Here is a 20,816-nt window from a genome sequence, read left to right on the forward strand (position 1 = left end):
GGATCCCGGCCCTCAAGTAACTTACAATCTACAGAGAAAGGCATCTTATATACATGGCTAGGCATGGTCATTTCAGATAGTGATGACAGCTCTGAGGAGGGTGATGGGGCCGGGGCATGGGAGGCACATTCAGGTGCACCATGCAGGCCTGGCCTCTCTGCGGGGAGATTTAAACTGAGATGTGCATAATGAAGAGATACTTGCTACACAGAGAGCCAGAAACACAGTCCCAGGCAGAAGGACCATGGACCACACAGGCTCAGAAGTGGGACTGTGTTGCATGTATTTGGGAAAGAGAGAGGTGGTCAGAGTGACTGGGGGCATGAGAATGAGGTGGAGAGTGGGGGAAATGAGATCAGGAGTGCCAAGGAGCCAGATCACACAAAGCCTGAATTCCTGAGTAAAAACGTTGGATTTCAAGTGAAGAAAGGTGGGAAGCCATTGGCGGTCTCAGGAGAGAGTGACATGATCCGGTTCATGTCTTTCAAAGATCTCCCTGACTGTATCTGTAGAATGGATTGGGCATCCGCAGGAGTGATTGGGGAAAGACATTTTATAAGCCAGCTGAAGAAACTAACCCATATGAAATTGTTAAGAACTGTTGGATGCTAAGGTCTGCGGTACAAGCAATACCAGATTGCTGGCTGCAGGTTTTGCTGTGTCCAGCCTCTCTGAATTTTCTCAGGCTCACGTTAGCCCAGTGGAGGCTTGTCCTCATTGAACCAGTGACCAAATTCCATGAGAATTGAAATGTCAGCTGCATCTTGTGAATCAGGCATTTCTTCACTGATTCAACATTTACCTGTTGGATGCCTACGTGGAGTGGGCACCATGCTAAATGCTGGGTAGACAATGGTGAGCTGAATGGGTCTGGATCTGCCCTCTTAGTTCTTCAGTCTCATGTGTCTTTGCTTTTGCTGCTGGAAAAGCTAAAAATCCCAGAGCTAGAAGGGCGTGTGTTAACAGCTTTCTACTCAAAGCAGCCACAGAAACAAAATTCTGTCATCTGAGGTAACATGGGTGAGCCTAGAGGATATAACGTTCAGTGAAATAAGTCAGGCACAGAAAGACAAATACTACATGTTCTCACCATATGCGGAAGCTAAAGAAGTTGACTTCACAGAAGTAGAGTATAAATAGCGGTTATTAGAGGCTGGGAAGGGTGGATGGTGGTTGCAGAGTAGGGACAGCAGAAATTGATTAACAGAAAATTATAGCTAGATAGGAAGGATAATTTCTAGTGTTCTATGGCACAGTAGGGTGACTATAGTTAACAGTTTACCATATATTTTCTTTTTTTTTTTCTTCTTTTTTTTTTTTTTTGAGATGGAGTCTGGCTCTGCCGCCCGGTCTGGAGTGCAGAGGCCAGATCTCAGCTCACTGCAAGCTCCGCCTCCCGGGTTTACCCCATTCTCCTGCCTCAGCCTCCTGAGTAGCTGGGACTACAGGCGCCCGCCACCTCGCCTGACTAGTTTTTTGTATTTTTTAGTAGAGACGGGGTTTCACCGTGTTCGCCAGGATGGTCTCGGTCTCCTGACCTCATGATCCGCCCATCTCGGCCTCCCAAAGTGCTGGGATTACAGGCTTGAGCCACCGCGCCTGGCCTACCATATATTTTCAAATAGCTAGAACAGCAGATTTTGAATGTTCCCAACACAAAGAAACGATAAATATTTGAAGTGAGGGATATGCTAATAACCCTGATTTGATCACTGCACATTGTAGAGATGTATCAAAATATCATACTATGCCTCATAAATATGTCCACTTATATGTCAATTAAAAATAATAAAAGCAAAACTGATAAAGTAGGCACAAAGAGGCTTTACCTGATAGCTTGTTAGAAATGCAGAGTCCTGGGTACCACCCCAGACCTGCTGAATCAGAATCTGCAGCTTAAGATCTTCAGGGGATTTGGATGCACTGATTTTGGATGTGGTGCATGGTTCTTCCCTTGTGACAGACGAGCACGTTTAAATTCCAGCCAGGGTCTGTTCATCTACACGGAATACGCTTATCTCTGGTTCACCAACTATCTGAGCTATATCTCATGTGCTGATGGCTGAATAACTTTTTACGTTGCATTTTCTCTGAGTATTTGTCATCTGCACACAAGCATGTTCTTGATTTCATTAAACCTTTCAACAGAAGAAATCCATCAGTATGATGAATTGAGCAGTTCCTTGGAAAAAACTAAATTCCATTGGACTAAGCAAATAATATTTAAAAGTTCCATTTTTGCTCCCTCATGATAGGAATATTTCAACAAGGCTTGTCTTCATCATCTGACTGAAGAGATGGATAAGCTTTCATAGTGTCTGGCAGTCAGACTCCTGGACAATCAGTCAACCTGGTCAAACCCTACTCCGCATTCAGCATGCATATATTTGGGACTTTGGGAAGATATTCAATTTGCCCCCAGATTTTTGGTACTAATCATTTCTGTGCCCTCTGCTTCCCTTCCCACTCCTTCCCCCAGCACCTGGAAAATATGCTCTGTGTTAGAGATAAAATTTACTAAAAGCATCCAGGGTTGCTTGCATTAATTAACAAACATATAAGGAATAAGGCTGTTAAGTTAAATATGCAAAAAGACATACAGGTATCCAGAAAAGATAGGCAGAAACTAGGAGCCTTACAATTGTAAAATATTTTGTGTTACTATTCTAAAAATCTTTTAATTATTGTTTAGGTTCTAGCATTATAATTAGTGTCAATTAGCTTAATTTTATAAAACACACATACCTGTAATCTCATGTTAGGCATCCAAATGCTGTGTTCCTTTGGGAGACTCACCTGTATATGACTTCATGGTTTTCTTCCCTGCTTTGGGGCAGCCACTGGCTCCATTCAAAGCGTAGATATATTGGCATAAGAAAAGTTGTGTGTGGGTGCACATGTGGGGACATTCACTATGGGTTGTGCATAGGGGTAGCTAGACACACCCATTTCTTCCCCTAATTTCCCTCCTAGCCCATCTATAGCTCACAGTTCTTTCCCTTACATGATCCTGTATGGTGACTCGTTTCTAGCCTGCATCAAAAATCCCTTAGCTGGTTCTTCTTGGGCTGAAGTTTATCTCCCTGCACAATGAGTGTTGGGCACTGAATCTTTTCTCCTGTTGATTTAGAACTGGGGCAGTGACTTCGTGTGTACAGAGTGGAAGGCTTCCAATAGTGTTCCAACCTCTGGTGAGTGAAAATATCATCATCCCCTTCAATTAAGGGCCTTGCCAAATATCAGGTTGGGGGAGGACCCTACAAATATACCCTGGAGCTTTAAGCAGGACTTGCTAATTCCCATGCAGTGCAGACCTAGATCCCGCCCCGCGGCCTCTGCAGCCACAGCTGGGCTTCCAGTTGGAGGTGCACAGACCTCTCCACTGAATGCTACTTCTTGTCTCCTTATAGTCCCAGTGGCAGTCCCTTAGGCCTCCCTGCCCAGTGAGGCAGATAGAGTCAGGGATTGGGGTTCAACCTGCCTGTGCTACATGTCCCCACAGCTGGAACTTTCCTGGACCACCCCAGTGTGAATCAGGCTCTTCTGAGGATGGACAATAGCCATGAAGCCCACTCCCTTCAGTGCCTTGGTTGCTCTGAATGAATGGAAGGGGCAAAACTGCTAAAGCCTTAGGCTGAAAATAAGTACAATGGGGAGCAGTGGGACAGAGTTATAGACTTCTGGTAAAATGTGTACTTTAAAAGGTAGACACCCCCAGCCCCCACAACCACCTCTCTGCTTGTCTCCCCTAGTCCACCAGCTCCAACCAGCAGACATCAAAGTGGTGGCCGCCCTGGGTGACTCTCTGACTGTGAGTAGTGAGCCGTGAACCAGGATGGGCAGCTCAGAGTCCAGCCAGGCCTCGTGCAAAATCTGTTCTTCCCCAGCACTGGCTCCACATTCAGTGCTGAGCCCCTGTTACTGAGGGCCTACCTGTGTCAGACACTGAAACACAGCCAGGCGATATAGAATGCCCTGTCTCGCCACCTTCCCAGTTCTGCTCAAAGCCCCCTCCTCCACGAGGCCTCCTCTCAATTCCCAGGGAGAAGCAATCCCAGCCTTCCCCGCTGTTGGCAGGCACAGGCGTTTTGTTGGTATGTGATGGCACTCATCCAAGTCGGCCTGCCTTTATCAAGGGACTCATCTCCATCTACCCAGACTCAGAGTGGCAGATCTTACACACACACACACTGCCCCATGCTCCCTACTCCATTTAAGGACATGTGCTTTGGGGCAGAGGGAGCCCAGATCCTCGCACATAGCACAGTCTTGCTAAGTGAATTGTGTTCCCTGATTACTTAGCCATTGCTGTGTACAACAATACTCTATTAGCAAGTCTAAGGGAAATAAGGTATGAAACACAGTCATATCCCCCCAGCAACCTGTCAGGCTAGAAAAACAAGAACCATACGCGGAAAGAAATGCATAATCACATAGATGACATATAGGACTTGGATGTTTTTATTTTTTAACTTTTAAGTTCAGGGGTCCATGCGCAGGTTTGTTACACAGGTAAACTTGTGGCATGGGGTTTGTTGCAAAGATTATTTCATTACCCAGGTATTAAGCCTAGTACCCCTGAGTTATTTTTCCTGATCCTCTCCCTCCTCCCATCCTCCACTGTCTGATAGGCCCCGGCATACGTTGTTCCCCTCCACATGGGACTTTTAAAATAGGGTATTTATTTCGGTAGAAACAAACACCAGCCCCACATGTGTGGCAGTGTTTCCATTTTGGCGTGAACATGGAAAAAGATGTGGAAAGGCACTTACAAGTCTGTTTACCACTAATGAGCTCTGGTGGTATTTGCATGTGGGTAAGGGGTGAGGAGGGAGTGTGGAATCTGTGGCAAGAGGCAGGATTCTTAAGGTAGGGGTAGATCATTCATTTGTTTAAATCTTTGTATCATTTAACATATGTTACTTTTGTAAATTTCAAGGGTTTTTTTTTGTTTTGTTTTGTTTTTTAAGGCAGAGCATTTAGAGAAAGCTTTATAGAGGAGATAGGAACTGATGAGGGTCTCAGAGAATGAATTTGGAAGTGTCAGGTGGTGGAAAGGAGGGAGTTCAGCATTCCAGGAGGGGATGGGAGTGGGTGGTAATGGGGTAGACCAGCTCGGGGCCCTCAGGCTTCCAAAATAATGGCAGGTAATTAGCTTAGGCCTGAAGGTTTGTGTGGACTGGGAAGGAGGGAGCAAACAAGGGGAAGGAAAGTAGAAACCAGATTATGGTGACCTCAGAAGATTGGTGAAGGGATTTGGCTTTGATCTTGAAGGTAAGGGAGACTCATTGAAGGGTCAGGACTGGGGTTGGGGAACATGAAGAGAGAGGCGTGTTCAGGAGGAACAGAAACTGGAGTTAGTTTGCTCAGGCAGGAGGCCAGGGTGTTGCCCGTGGCAAGGAGGTGAGGGTCTCGAATTAGGAACATGGCAAAGGGAACAAAAAGAAAGGGGCAGGTGCTAGGGAGGGTGGGAAGGCGGAGCCAACAGGACTTGGTTACTGGTTGTAGGTAGAGTACTGGGGAGAAGAATGTATCAAGACCACTCCAAGTTTAAGGTGGCCTGGAGAAAAGCTGGTACTATTTTTAGAAAAGGCAAATCCAGGTCCCAGCTGCTACTCCAGGGCCAGAGGAGGCTCTTCCAGTGCCCTCAGCCCAACCCTGAAATTTCTTTTTGCTTTTTATAGACAGCAGTGGGAGCTCGACCAAACAACTCCAGTGAGGGGTCTCTACCCACATCTTGGAGGGGTCTGTCTTGGAGGTGAGAATGTTCTTGACGCATGCTCAATGGATGATGCTCGCTCAGAGAGGCATGAGTAGTGTGTTTCCCCTGTCACCCCTCCAGGATGCAGTTGGGTCCCCAGGGCCCAGCGGGAGACAGGAGAGTCGGTGGTGCTTGCATTACCCCTGAGGGTGATGGGAGAGATGCCCCAGGGGCAGAATCTCTGGTTCTGGTTCTGACTTATGCATAGGTTGACACACGGAGCAGCATGTTGACGTGATTTTGATAAATATGCTTTCTCCTCCCCAGCATCGGAGGGGATGGGAACTTGGAGACTCACACCACACTGCCCAGTAAGTAGCAGCCTGGAGAGGCACCGTCACTGTGGCCATCCTCCCTGGGGCCAGGGCCTTCCTGCTAGAGGAGGGGAAGAGGAGGTTATCTGCAATGAGGGAAGTCAGCCAGCCCTGAAAATCCCCAGAACTCCTGTGTCCCACCCGTGTGTCCCCACCGTGCATGCTCATCTCAGTTACTGTGAGGGTCCTGCAGGCTCTCACCTGTGCCCTCCTCCTCCTCCTCTAAAGACATTCTGAAGAAGTTCAACCCTTACCTTCTTGGCTTCTCTACCGGCACCTGGGAGGGGACAGCAGGACTAAATGTGGCAGCAGAAGGGGCCAGAGCTAGGTGAGTAGATGCCATACAGGAGGGCGAGTGGAAGGCAAGGCTGAAACATCAGGGTGGGAAACCAGAGGAGAGGAGGGTGGTATCCAGGAGCCTGGTCCTGGGGGCAGTAGCAGCTGTGCAGGACTTTCCACGTGAATTAACTCCTGAGATCCTCACACCCTTGGACAGGGGCACTGAGGCTTATAAGCTTTCCAGAACCACCAAGATTATCCGGCAAGTTATCAGAGGCGGCAGGATCAGACCATGCCTGAATCAGGAGGCTTTGCTCTGACAGCTGTGCTATTACTGCCTCTCCAGAGCAGCAGGAGGTGCACATCTGCCCTGGACTCCTGCACTGTCCCTGCTGGCTCCGGCTCCACCTCCTGCCCAGCAGGTCACACGTGCAGGGTGGTTCTCAGCACCTGGAGAACTGAGTGCATGACCCCGGTGATAGCTGCCCTTTCTCTCTCCCACCTCCCTTCAGTCTTTGGCTCTGAAAAAGCTATATTCTGACACTAGGGAGTTAGGCATCAGGGCCCCCAAAACAGCATGGTGGCTGTTTTCACTGGGATTGTTGTTGACAACAACTCAGATAATTAAAGCTGAAATGCCTGACCAGGCTCACTGATTTTCTGCATGGAGTGTGCTGGGTGTATGCTTTGTAGAAGGATCACTATGCTCTGATCACCAGGGAAACGACACTGGCTTGACTCACTCTGTTTACCGGGAATGTTCCTTTCAGAAGTGGTAATGTGGGCCCCATGCTCTGAGTCTCTAAGCCACAGGAAGCGATGTCAGTTCCTCAACGTCACGAGCAGGAAGAACTTATTTTTCTGCAAAAACTGGGCTTTGTGGGGTCATTATAGCAACATCTAATTACTGTTATTATGATTGCTATCATCATTGTTATTATCATCATTCTATTGTTCTTGTACAGTACAGGCTTCATTTTCCAGGGGTTGATTTCTCACTCTGTTGACAGTCAAACCCCTTCTTCCTTCCTCACTTCACTTCTCTTACTGCCTTTTCTTTGACTGCTGCTCAGCACCTCTGCCAGATGAAGTCAGTGGCCAGGGAAGTAGTTGAGACATGTGGCTTCTTGTGGGTATCTCTGATGTCTGATGTTAGGGGAAAGGAAAATAATCCTTTGACTTAAGAAAGGAAGGTTGGATAATTGCTCTATAACTTTCCTTTATCTCTATTCTGTTGTTTATTAGCATAGATACAGATGAGTTCACCTAAAGAGAAACATACGTGCCACAGCAGAGTACCTAATATCATAGGGTGTGGGTTCAGGTAATTTGTGTCTACATTCCAGCTCCAAGACTTGCTAGCTGTGTGACTTTGGGCAAGTTGCCTAGCATCTCTGAGTCTTAGTTTCTTCAGCAATAAATAGGGATAAAATAGTATTTATCAGCGTTGTCATAAGCATTAAATAAGACATATAATCCATGAAAAGAATGTAGTACAGTACATAATACCCACCAGAAAAGTAGCACAGTACAAATGTACCAAAAGTTTGCCATTTAATGACCTTTAGTTTCAAAGTTTTTTTAACCTAACTTTCCTTCCATCAATCAATAATAATTCATTCAACACCTGCAAAGGACTCAACCCCAAGGTGGTTACTCAAAGATACAAAGGGCCAGGCATGGTGGCTCACACCTGTAATCCCAGCACATTGGGAGGCTGAGGTGGGTGGATCACCTGAAGTCAGGAGTTCAAGACCAGCTTAGCCAACATAGTGAAAACCTGTCTCTACTAAAATCAAAAATTAGCTGGGTTTGATGGTACACACCTGTAATCCCAGCTACACAGGAGGCTAAGGCAGGAGAATCACTTGAACCCAGAAGTGGAGGCTGCAGTGAGCCAAGATCGTGCCATTGTACTCCAGCCTGGATGACAAGAATGAATCTCCATCTCCAAAAATAAATAAAAGATACGAAGGAAATAAAAGATGAACTCCCTGCCCATGAAGAGCTTGCACTCTAGGTAAGAAGACTTAAACAAATGGGAAGTAACTTTCTGCAAAAGAAAATGCTGGGTATGGCAGCAATATAGTGCTTCGTCATGGAGTGCAATTAAGAGAACAGGAGAGCACAGTGTGAACTGCACTGTCTTAAGGACAGATGCAGACCCAGAAGGGACCCCTGAAATCATCCAGTCCAACTTTTTCCTTTAAAAGATGGAAAAAGTCAATTCTATCCAGATTCTGCCACTTGTACAAGCTCACACAGCAAGTCAGTAGCAGAGCTGAAAGTAGAACCACTGGTCGCTGGGGTGAAAAAGGAAATGCAGGATGTGTGGATCAGTGAGCCCAGAGAGGAGGCTCAAGGGGAAGCAGGACTTGGTCTGGGCCTGAAGGATGGGAAGAAGATGGCTAGGAAGAGGGGAAGAAGCAGTATTTGTAACTTCCCCTCCTACCCAGGAGGGCTTATTGCCTAGGGATTGTCTTAGTCACATCTTGAACCTATTAAAAGGTTAATGGCACTTCTGTGGTCACCTATGACCAAGAAAGTCTGTCTTTATAGCTAGCTTTCTGATGTACTCATCAATAGCAATAATGTATGGGATACAATCCTAGATCTATAAATTCTCCTTAATGAGAAACAAGGTGGGGATGGTGCCACGTACCTAGCTTACTGGGGACACCCAAAGATATTCAGTGGCCAACTCACACCAGTTACTGCTTTTATGGCTTCTTCCATGGAAGCTTTCATTGGCTGAATTCCCTTTGCTGACCTAACTTCTCACAGACATTTCTTTAAACACAGCTTTATTGAGGTATAAATGACATGCAATAAACATCACATGTTAAAAGGATACAATTTGGCTGGGTGCAGTGGCTCACGCCTCTAATCCCAGCACTTTGGGAGGCCGAGGTAGGCGGATTGCCCAGGAGTTGGAGACCAGTCTGACCAACATCCTGAAACCCCGTCTCTACCAAAAATACAAAAAATGAGCCAGGCATGGTGGTATGGGCCTGTAGTCCCAGCTACTCAGGAGGCTGAGATGGGAGGATCACTTGAGCTCCAGGGGGTTGAGGCTGCAGTGGGCCGTGATCACACCACTACACTCCAGCCTGGGCAACAGAGAAAGACCCTGTCTCAAAAAGGATACAATTTAACATTGTACCTGTGAAGTCATCACCATGATCAAGATGAAAAACGTGTCCATCACCTACAGGAGTTTTCTCAGGCCCCTTGGTAATCTCTCCCTCCTGCTCCTTCCTGTCCCTACCCTCACACCCCAGGCAACCACTAACCTTCTTTCCATCACTATAGATTAGTTTGCATTTTAAAAAATTGTATATAAATGGGATCAAAGAGGATATACTTTTTTATCTGACTTATTTAGCAAAATGATTTTGCGATGCATCCATGTTACTGGTATACCAATAGTTCATCCCTTTTTATGGCTGAGTAGTGTTCCATTGGCATTCATATCACTCATCCAGAACACCAAATGGTGTTGATTTATTTATGGCAGACATCAGGGGATGGAGGGAGAACTAATCCTATCCATCCTGTTTTATTGGAGAGGGGGGAAAAAAAAGCAAGGAGATGGCGAATGGTGCAGAAATCTAAGTAACCACAGAGAAGAAAAACAAAAAGATTAAAGGAGCAGAGAGCAGGACTTAGAAGTAAAAGTTAAAGGAGTCATTAAGCCTGGAAAGGCAAAAACTGAGGGATAATTGAGCGCTGTGACTTTTCTCAAATATACAAAAGGTTATTTTTAAAACAGGCAACTGAAGAAGAAATGAACAGGCTTGGCTTTCAAAGAAGGAGTTTGAGGAAAAGTCTCTGAGGGAAAGATTGACAGAATCCCAACCCGAGTGGCTGATGGGACTATTGGGTGGCAGGGGCTAGATCAGTGTGGCTCCAGGGTCCATGGCATCTCTGTGATTGTTAAAGCTGAGATTTCTTGAGAATGGAATGAATTGTGTACTGGTAACATCACAGTTCCTGAAATACCTCACTACCTAGGCCAAAATCGCACATCTTGAGTCCTCGCTCCTAAACCAGCACTAACGCCGCTCTCTCTTTCTCCTACCTAGGGACATGCCAGCCCAGGCCTGGGACCTGGTAGAGCGAATGAAAAACAGCCCCGTGAGTACAGGCCCCAGGCCACCCCTGAAAGGTGCCCATCTCCTGCTGACTGGGGAGGGGACAGCCCCATAGGGTCCCTCTCACCACAGCACTTCCTGCTCTGGGCTGGTCTCTGTAGAGGGCCAAAAGATCCCCGGAGAAGCAGGCCTTACCAAGGAGGCGCCTGCTTTGGCCATACCCCTGGATGTAGGCTCTGGCACCTCCCACCCCAGGGCCAGCTGCAGGGGAGGTGGAACAGGGAGGTGGCTGAGGTGGTGGCCTTGGCCTCTGACAGCTTCCTACTTTAACCAAGAGGTGGCTTCCCAGAGTCCTATTATGTAAATGCAAGGTTCTAAAAATAGGCTTCTCATTTCAATCCAGTTCTCCCTCCTTCCCCTCACCCTGCCCCTCTGAAACTTCTCACTAGCACTTTTTTTTTTTTTTTTTTAACTGTTCAGTGTTTATACCTAGGAATTCAGCTCCCAGTGGGATTCCTGTTATGGAGGTGGCCAAGTGGAAAGCCAGCTGCTTAGAGGGCCTCCCAACCCCAGCCCCACTTCTCAGTCCACGCTGGGCTCTTTCTCCAGTCTCCTTTCCCGGACCCTAAGAACTCATCCCAGGGGCAGCTCAGGGCCTTTGCTTCTAGCTGCATCCTTTGCCCGCAGCTCCCTGGAAGGCCTTCATTTGGCGGTGGGGGGTGGGGTGCGTGGTAATCTCCTCAGCATTTAATGGGCCACATCCGCATTCTACTTCTCCAGGGACACAACTTTCTTAAGATTTCAAGGGGAAAATAGCCCTTCTCCCTTGTGTAAGCAGACTCCCCCATCCCACCCCCCAAAAAAAATCCTCTCAGTGGAACACCTTATCCCAGCACCAACTGAAGGCTAGGGAGCCCCACTTTGTTGTTGCTTTTTTTTTTTAAGACAGTCTTGCTCTGTCACCCAGGCTGAGTGCAGTGGCACGATCTCAGCTCACTGCCGCATCTGCCTCCCGGGTTCAAGCAATTCTCTTGCCTCAGCCTCCCAAGTAGCTGGGACTACAGGCACCTGCCACAAGGCCCGGCTAATTTTTGTATTTTTAGTGGAGATGGGGTTTCACCATGTTGGCCAGGCTGGTCTCGAACTCCTGTCCTCTGGTGATCCACCTGCCTCAGCCTCCCAAAGTGCTGGGATTACAGGCGTGAGCCACCGCACCTGGCCCACTTTGCTGCTTTGCTCTGTTGCAATACAAAGAAGACAAAAGGCAGTTGGAGGGTGGGCGGGCTGGCCCAGTAGCAACATTTGCATGTGCCTCCCACCAAGGTCTAAACTCAAGATCTTCTGTCCCCTCAGGACATCAACCTGGAGAAAGACTGGAAGCTGGTCACACTCTTCATTGGGGGCAATGACTTGTGCCATTACTGTGAGAATCCGGTAGGCCCCCGACCAACCCCGTGAGGACCCGAGAAGGAAGCTGCTGGCTTCTGGCAACATCCTTGCCCATCCACCCCTGGCCCTGCCCCAAGCTCCTTGCTCATGGGAGCCACATTTGCCTGCTGCCCCAGGCCCTCCCTGGTTTACACATGCCGGGTGAGGCCCAGCCTTTTCTACTGCCTGAGTGGCCCCTGGAAGAGCAGGTGCATTGGTTCCCTGATTCCAGAAGTAAGATCTAGGTGGATCCACTGCAGACACTGCTGAAGCGGGGCCTCTGTTATCCACACACATATGACCTCTGGTACCAGACAGGGGACTAACCATCCTCACCCCATCCCTGCCCTGTTTCATTTTGAGGAAAGGCAAAACAATGTTCTAGATGGGGTTGGATGGGCTATCATGAGTTAACCAAACCTCAGCAGTGGCCCTGGGAGCCCAAACCTGTTCCTGATGTTTCCATAGGGAAATATGTCCAGACTCACAAACTTCTGGAAGTTTTAACTTCCAAAAGTTTTTATTTTGGAATACATCTTGTTCTAAGTTGGGGACGTTCTGTATTTTATTTGGCCAGGAAAAGGCAGCTGCCCAGCCTCAGAGGTTGTGGTCGAATGTTTGACAGTCACAGATGGTGGTGGGGGAAAAGGCATTTATCACTCCTTGTGGCTCACAGAGGCCGACTACCAGAGGCTTGATGAGAAGTGTCCTCCCACACACAGGAGTTGGTTTTCCAAACCTCTTCCCCTTAGTTCTCTCCCTGAGAGGCAGAAGCAGCCCTACCTCGTGGGGATTTAAGTACTGCTGCGTCCTGGCCCCGGGGGAGACCTGGACCCCAGAGCTGCCCGTGGACACTGGCGTAGGGAAATGCCCTCTACTAGCCCCAGAATGTGTGTTCTTCATGGGAACTGTCAGGTTTATACTCCTGAAGGCGTAGTTCAGTTGAAAGGGTTAGGATGCCACCACCAGGATTAACTCAGACTACTCAGACTGTTTTAAAAAGAAGGAAAGGGGGAAGGGCAGAAACTCTGGGAGACATGAGGTCCCCTCTCCTTTATTTTAACTCTTTGGCGTGGACTGTCTATCTTCTTGTTCCTTTCCCCTCCTTCCCAACTCCCAGTACCCCTTCTGGTAGCTGTGGGCAGAAACTCAGCGAGCAGCACTTGTTCTGTGCCCATCAGTGTGCTGGAATTGAGTGCATGGTATCTCACCCAGCCTCAGCTCTTTGTCTCCAGGAAAAATAATGGGTTGCCTGAGCTATCCCCTCCTGCCTGAGTGGTGCTGCTTCATGGGTGCCTCAACTCCCACTTCCTGCAGACATGCGTTCTTCCATGAGTATAAGAGCTTCAAGTCACTACCCACACCCCTGCTGGTATCAGCCTGGGACACCTTCTAAGGAGCCCAGAGCCACATGTAAAAATATAGGACCATCTCCCTCTGCTATAAAGCAAAGCCCTAAGATTCAGCCTGCAAGGACTTACTGAGCACCTACTATGTACCTCGTATGCATCACCCAGGATGCTATGGGCACACCTCTGAATCAGCCTATTGGGGAGATGGTTCACAGGAAGAGAACCTTACACTGAGTCACAGGGGATAGAAGTTAGGGGAACACAGGAGAGCAAAACATTCCAGGCAGTGGGACCAGCATGGACCAAAAAGCCCAAAGGAAAAAGAAAGTGGAGCTACCTAGGGCACGGCAAGTGGCTGGAGAAGGCTGAGGTCAGATGACACATGGGACTGCCAAGAGCCAAGGCTGAAAACTGGCAGGACCCAGCACTGGCAGAGCCCACTGTTGGGTCTGAGATTATGTGGAACAGGGTGGGGGGTTGGGATTGTTCATGGCGTCTAGTAGGGGACAAGGGATGATTTCTTACAGAGACTCAGTAGCAACAACGACTGGGCTTCGCAGCCTGACCAGGACCGCCAAAGCCCCTCTGTACCCTCTCAGTCATTAGCCCAGGCCCCAGAGCCCTCCTGTGCTCTTACCATTCTCTCAAAGCAGGCACCAGGGGCTAAAGAGAGTTCCCTTTTTTCCTTCCAGGAGGCCCACTTGGCCACGGAGTATGTTCAGCACATCCAACAGGCCCTGGACATCCTCTCTCAGGAGGTAGGAGAGGGGTTGCGTGTTCCTGGGTCCTGCCAGCCACCTCCCTGGGCTGCATCCAGGCAGGTTGTGTTCACTGAGATGCTCACTGAGCAGAGACCCGCCATGAGTGGGCACCTGGATGGTAGGGAGGGAGGTGGCTGTCAAGCTCCTCTGCAGGAGAAATCTCACTTGGCCAGAGACAGGCTTGTGTGGCAGCAATGAGCTTGCCTCGGCACCAGTCGGCCCAGGTTTGCACCCAGCACTATGGCTTCAGGTGAGTGACCGCTCTGTGTCTCAGTTCTCGATCTATAAAGCGGGGCCACTCAAGAAGATTCAGTGAGATAGTACAAGTCACATCCACCCTCTGGGCCTCAGTTTCTTCATTGGTAAAATTGGGAGGTGGGAACTGGACTGCAGATGACCCCCAGGTTCCTCCCAGCAGTAGCCAGTGCCTTAACAAAGCCACCCTCCGCTCCCTGCAGCTGCCAAGGGCTTTCGTCAACGTGGTGGAGGTCATGGAGCTGGCCAGCCTGTACCAGGGCCAAGGCGGGAAATGTGCCATGCTGCCAGCTCAGTAAGTGGACAGGTCACCGTCCCAAGGCAGGGGCACCTGGGGTGAGGAGGGCTTGCAGGCGCCAGAGGAGGAGACCAGTTGAGGCAGAGCCAGGCAGGACTGCCAGAGGGCAGACGTGGCTCAGGGGCTTGGACAACATCAGGAAGTACCTCTACATTTGTGAATGCCTACTGTATGCAAGACGCTTCATTTCTCTGGACCCCTGTTTGCTTTTCTGTAGGAGACAGACCAAATGATCCTTAAGGCTCCCTGACATTGTCAGTGATTGCCAGGTCAAACCTCAGCATGTTGCTCCCTGTTGAGCAGCAGCATGGGGCCATGAGCTTTCAAGGCTGCTACCTCCGGCCTGAACTGCTCTGCCATTTAGGAGCCGTGGAACCTTGAACAAACCCCATAACCTCTACGAGCCTCTGTGCTCATCTGTAAAGTGGGGGAGATGGCACCTTCCCTGCAAGGTAGATGTGACGGCAAGAGGAAACAATTAAGATACCCGGCCTACCGAGAGCAGGGTCTTAGGAAATAGCTCTTATTCCATCCTTAATGGGACCTGTCCTTGACAGGTGGGCTTGGAGACAAGGTGCTGATGGGCAAGACAGGAGCTCCTGTCGGGGGCTGGAAGTTGCCATGTTCTGAGGGCAGAGGGCCTCCCAAAGTTTGAGTGATTATTGCTATGAGAGAGGAGGTTCTCCAGGGAGCTGAGGAATCCTATACCTGGGCTCAAATGGATTTGCTGCAAAGGTGACCAGCTGGTTCCCATTCTTGCAGGGAACAGCTCCTCCAGAGTCTGTCTGTATCGTGTTCCATGTTGTCAGGACTGCTTCTAGCTGGTGGCCCTCCCCAGCTTTCCGCAGACTTCCCACACTGGAGCCCTGAGGGAGGGTCCTAAGCAGTTGCGGGAAGAGCTGAGAGGCCCCAGGAACATGAGGAGTGATTCCAAACCCAGGCACAGAGAGAGCCATTGTGGCTGGTTTCCTGAACTCCAGTCTCCTGCACACCCAGTCCTGCTCTGGAGAAATCCCAGGCTGGTTTCCTAGAGCAGTTAAGGAGGAAGGGGAGTAGGCGTCTGTCCACAAGAAGGTCCAGGCGCCAGGGGCCAGCTCTCCCACTTTCTCTATGAACAAGCATCCTCTGGACCTCAGGGCTCCTGAGTTAGCATTCTGAACCTGGGTCTGAGAGTCTGTCAAAGGTGTATTGTGGGAATACTTGTGTGTCACCCCCTGCCCCAGGTAAGGCAGCACAGGCTACAGGCCCCTGAGGTGGCAGCCTGCGCTGTGTGTCAGAGCCAGCCTCCCAGGAGGGCAGAGCCACGGTGCCCCAGGGAGCCTCAATACAAGACTCCCTGTCTCACAGGAACAACTGCACTTGCCTCAGACACTCTCAAAGCTCCCTGGAGAAGCAAGAACTGAAGAAAGTGAACTGGAACCTCCAAGTAAGCCCTGCAGCCCTTCTCTTAGTGACCCAGCTGGGGGCCCCTGTACTCCCTGAGCAAGGACTCGGAAATCGAATGCTCAGCAGGATTTGGCCAAGAGCAAGCCACTCCCTAAAAGCAGATCACAGCCCCTGAAATACTTATCCCTGCAAACTGAACACCAAGGCCAGGGAAGGGAATGAGAGACCCTAAAGTGGAAGCTAAGAGAATCCTCTCCTCCTAGCAGGCAGGCAGCAAGAGACTCCCGGAGTAGACTCCTTGTGGTGGGGCCCATTTTCCCCATGCAGAACCATGTGTAATAATTACTACTCACTTCCTCCCCTCCCTTCATTCAAAACAAAAGTCTTAGGCCCAGCACAATGGCTCATGCTGGGTGTCCCAGCTACTCAGGAGGCTGAGAGGGGAGGACAGCTTCAGCTCAGGAGTTGGAAGCTGCTATTAGCTATGATCATGCCATTGTACTGCTGCCTAGGCAACAGAGTGAGACCCTGTCTCAAAAAGAGAAAAAGGCTTAACCCTGCCCTACTTAACTCTACCTCAAATTCTCCTCGCCCTCTCTCTACCCCCTTCCATCTCCCCACCTCCACTCCTGCTTATGTCTCTGGCTCTATTGTTCCCTCTCAGGCTCAGGTAGCATTTCCATTCTGCAAACTGACCTGCCTTCATTCACAAGGCAAGTCTGCTTCCCTCCTCTCAGGAGCTTCCCCTGCCTGAACTTCACCCACAGACATCTCCCCATATCACATATCACATTCAGTCTGTACTTGATGGACCCTGAAAGCCCCAAATGGTCCTCATCTTGTCTCATGTTCCCAGGTGGATGAGAAACTCCTTGAAGATAAGTACATCTAGTCTGTTCCTTTTATGTTCCATGCTTGGGTACTTAAATCCAGCCACCGTGGACTCTCCTCCCCCAAAGTTCACAAGCATTTTGGGAGCTGGTGTTGAGATGCTCCCCATCTGACCTGCAGCCCCGTTTTCTAATTGACCTCTTCATGCAGTGAGAGCAGGGGAGGCCTTTGGCCCAGGTAATCTGGTCAGTGGCTCAGACCCAGCCTTGCAGGCAGAGGCTTTGGAATGGGACTGGGTGGAGCTGTGCGGATAGGGAGCTTCTCCCACCAGGAGTCGCTGGGTTCAACTCATCTCTGATCCTGAGAACCAGGATAGGGCCTTGAAATGCAGGTGCCCATGAATGGTTGGAGAATAAAAGCATGCATGCATCCCACTAGAGTAGGGCCTTAAAGTCACTGTCATTTAGGGTGAGTTGACTCCTGTCACAACCAATCCAAGGCAGCAGGACTGAACCCTGTCTGTGCAGCCTTGCCAGGAGGGTTGAGTAGCTTCTCTCTCCATCCCCAGAATGGCATCTCCAGTTTCTCCTACTGGCACCAATACACACAGCGTGAGGACTTCACAGTTGTGGTCCAGCCTTTCTTCCAAAACACACTCATACCACTGAACGAGGTGAGCCGCGGGCATTTCAGGGAGGCTTGTGTATGGAGGCCTTATCACAGACAATGGATGTAATTCTTTAAGCGGGCATTTTTTTTAACCATCTCTCTCCAAGAGGGCTCCTGAGGGTGGCTTTTTCCACATTACCTCCTTTTTGTGGGGGCTGGGCTGTGATCGGAACTCAGATGTAGTTGGAAAGGAAATCAATAGTGACTAAGCTCCCCAGGCCTGGCCCTGATATTTTCTGGATTGGGATAGAATGGAAAGCTTCCTAAAAATGTTACTCTTTTCAACTATTAGGATAGGCGTGCTGCAAGAAAAGGGAGAGACTATGGGTGGGTCCAATTCATGTCTGTTTAAAAAGAAAATTCTGGCCGGGTGTAGTGGCTCATACCTGTAATCTCAGCACTTTGGGAGGCCAAGGCAGGTGAATCATGAGGTTAGGAGTTCGAGACCAGTCTGGCCAAAATGGTGAAACTCTGCCTCTACTAAAAATACAAAAAGTTAGCTGGGCGTGGTGGTGGGCGCCTGTAATCCCAGCTACTCAGGAGGCGGAGACGGAGGTTGCAGTGAGCTGAGATCGTGCCACTGCACTCCAGCCCGGCTGAGAGTGCGAAACTCTGTCTCAAAAAAAAAAAAATTTTTTTTTTCAAATTCTGGGAGTTTTTCCATCAGTATCTGAGCCAGTTGGCAGGAGAGTTGGAAGGATGAAAGGAGACATGCCCAGGGCACCTGCTGGGAGCAGGATTGGGGCTCAGGTAGCAGGGCCCTTTCCCAGGACGGTAACCTCCTTGCCTTTTGGTTGCAGAGAGGGGACACTGACCTCACCTTCTTCTCCGAGGACTGTTTTCACTTCTCAGACCGTGGACATGCCGAGATGGCCATTGCGCTCTGGAACAACATGGTGAGCAGCCGAGGGCCTGGTGGGCCTTGTCAAGGGGGAATCCAAGGATATTGACTCTCTGTCTCACAATGGCAAACCTACTGGAGACATGGCTCCTTTCTCCCCAAAGCCCAAAATGGCAGCACACCTTATTTGTCCTGATTGATTAATTCCAAAGGGAAAATACCCTATATTTATCCAACACCCTTTGAAAGTTACACAAACATACACACACACACAAAAAACTGTATTCTTTGCTCCTTCAACAATGCCCAGATACTGTGAGGGAATCCCTTTGTAATCAAATAGGTTGGCTGGATGAAAATACCGACTTCCACCTCTGACGGTGTGACTTTGGGCAAACGATCTCTCTGGCCACCTATGTCAGCATCTATAAAACTGAAAACAAGACAGGTCTCAGAAAACGCACTGAGATCATGTGTACATGGCACCCAGCACAATAGCTGGCACTCAGCAAATGTCAGCACTATCAGCCTTCCAAGGACTCCGGGCTCAACTCATACCCAACTCATTTCTTTAAACATCGCAAAGTGGAGATCCACACAGCCTGTTTTCCCAGGCTGATACCTATTCCAGTCCTTTCTGATGGGGAGAAGGTACCTTATGAAATGAACATACAGACCAGGGGTCTCTCAGGGACACGTGGCTGGTGCTTCCACTCTTCCCTCTGTGGCTGGCCACCAACAACTGAACGGTATCTGCACAGCACTTGGCCTGTCACCCCAACAACTGAATCCTCTCGCACAGAGCAAATGAAATGCCTTCCCAACCCAATGGTTTCTTTTAATCCAGGCTCAGTGGGTAACACAATCCCCACCCCAACCTATATGTTCCTTCCTTTGTCCTATGACAACTAAACAAGATACATTCCAGCTCCTTTTATCACAGTTTCAGGCCCAGAGTGTCTCTGCCAACCACTGCTGTGCAAACATTCCCACCCCTGTCAGCTCATCCAGTGTGTCCAGCATCTCACTCGGCTGACTCACAATATTGACTTTCTCCTTAGCTACACCATCTCTTCCTCTCTAGCAACCTCTTTTAAGAACAGCATGTAAACTGGCTTTATCTTTGGCCTAGTTAATGACACACTCAGCTTATGTTGACTTCCATTGTCCTGGGGTTTTCCTCCCGTGGACATCACATATCTGCCCACTCCAAGAACCTCTGTTGTACTCTTCCAGCCCAAGACTCTGGATTGCAACCAAAATATCTTTGAGTTTGCCCCACAATTTTTAAATCAGTTGATGTGGTATGATTCCTGTTTCTTTTGTGGATTTTGTTTTGAAGGCTAGTTGTCCTTCAGTGGCTGAACCATGTGACTTTATTCCTTTGTAAAAATCCTCACAAAGAAAGGGTACCTATTCCCTGTTCCTTTTCCCCTGAGACCTCAAGGGAATCCACAGATTCCAAGAACAGCCAAAGAGAGCTAAGCCCTTGGCCCTTCCTTCCCAGTTTTTCCATCAAGGTATGGCCTCCCTACCCAGGTGGAACTCCAAGTCTACTTAAAGCTGGGACCCTTCAGGAATCTCCTGGGGCTGGACAGCCATAGTGATGGCTGGAACATGAAAAAGAGTCCATTGGTTTCTCTTCATGTGAATAACAAAGTAGATCTGGCCAGGCACAGTGGCTCATGCCTGTAATCCCAGCAGTTTGGGAGGCTGAGGCAGGTGGATCACTTGGGCCCAAGAATTAGACACCAACCTGGGCAACACAGGGGAGATCCTATCTCTATTAAAAAAAAAAAAAAAATCAAAATATTAGCCAGGTGTGGTGGTACATGCCTGTAGTCCCAGCTGCTCAGAAGGCTGAGGTGAGAAGATCACTTGAGCATGGGAGGTCAAGGCTGCAGTGAGCCGAGATGGCACCACTGCACTCCAGCCTGGGGGACAGAGTGAGACCCTATCTCAGAAAACAAATAGAAAAGAAAAAAATATATATGTAACTCTGGCCTTCTCTTCCAAAGCGGTTCAGTAGCTCTTCCCATTCACCCAGGTAAGAGACCTTTGTTTCATAAAGATAAGTAGGAGGAGTTTAGATATGAACACAAAATGTAAATACTGCACTGGAGCTATTGTGGAAACAAAACAAGACTGTCCATGGTTCCCCAGACATTATTATCTCAGCCATAGCCCGAACTTCAAAATAACAAAAACAAAACTAAAGCCATCCAGGGGTTTCTTATCCTAGGCTCTATAATTTTGGGAAATAATTATACAGTCTAATGTTTTCATCCAAAGCCAATCTCAGACATAAAGCTATAGCATCATGCCAACTTTTCAGATTGGCTTCTGGCTGGAATTTCACCCCTAGAGTAACAGAAAATAAATAATAGACCATTAGAGCTGTAACAGACTGAGAGGTCATCTAGCCAGAACATTCTGTAACTAAAGTATAGAGACATGAAGCAGTTTGCCCAACATAACACAGACTGTTCATGGCACAAGGGGGATGAGAGTCCAGGTTTTTCTAGTCCTTTCCTGGCGACCTGGCCA

General features: G+C 48.9%; 1 protein-coding gene across 1 annotated transcript in view; it reads left to right on the forward strand.

The window, feature by feature from the left end:
- The window catches only part of PLB1 (phospholipase B1), a 169,595-nt gene that overhangs the window by 141,037 nt on the left and 7,742 nt on the right, over positions 1-20,816 (forward strand). The window contains exons 47-58 of the mRNA XM_007971076.3: positions 3,131-3,191; positions 3,753-3,811; positions 5,685-5,758; positions 6,029-6,072; positions 6,304-6,403; positions 10,440-10,491; positions 11,802-11,882; positions 13,921-13,986; positions 14,448-14,539; positions 15,890-15,968; positions 17,328-17,432; positions 18,229-18,324. Coding sequence (XP_007969267.3) covers positions 3,131-3,191; positions 3,753-3,811; positions 5,685-5,758; positions 6,029-6,072; positions 6,304-6,403; positions 10,440-10,491; positions 11,802-11,882; positions 13,921-13,986; positions 14,448-14,539; positions 15,890-15,968; positions 17,328-17,432; positions 18,229-18,324 — 909 coding nt within the window. The remainder of the gene's footprint in view (positions 1-3,130; positions 3,192-3,752; positions 3,812-5,684; positions 5,759-6,028; positions 6,073-6,303; positions 6,404-10,439; positions 10,492-11,801; positions 11,883-13,920; positions 13,987-14,447; positions 14,540-15,889; positions 15,969-17,327; positions 17,433-18,228; positions 18,325-20,816) is intronic.

The sequence above is a fragment of the Chlorocebus sabaeus genome, chromosome 14 (assembly GCF_047675955.1).
Source record: "Chlorocebus sabaeus isolate Y175 chromosome 14, mChlSab1.0.hap1, whole genome shotgun sequence".
Classification (NCBI taxonomy): Eukaryota; Metazoa; Chordata; class Mammalia; order Primates; family Cercopithecidae; genus Chlorocebus; species Chlorocebus sabaeus.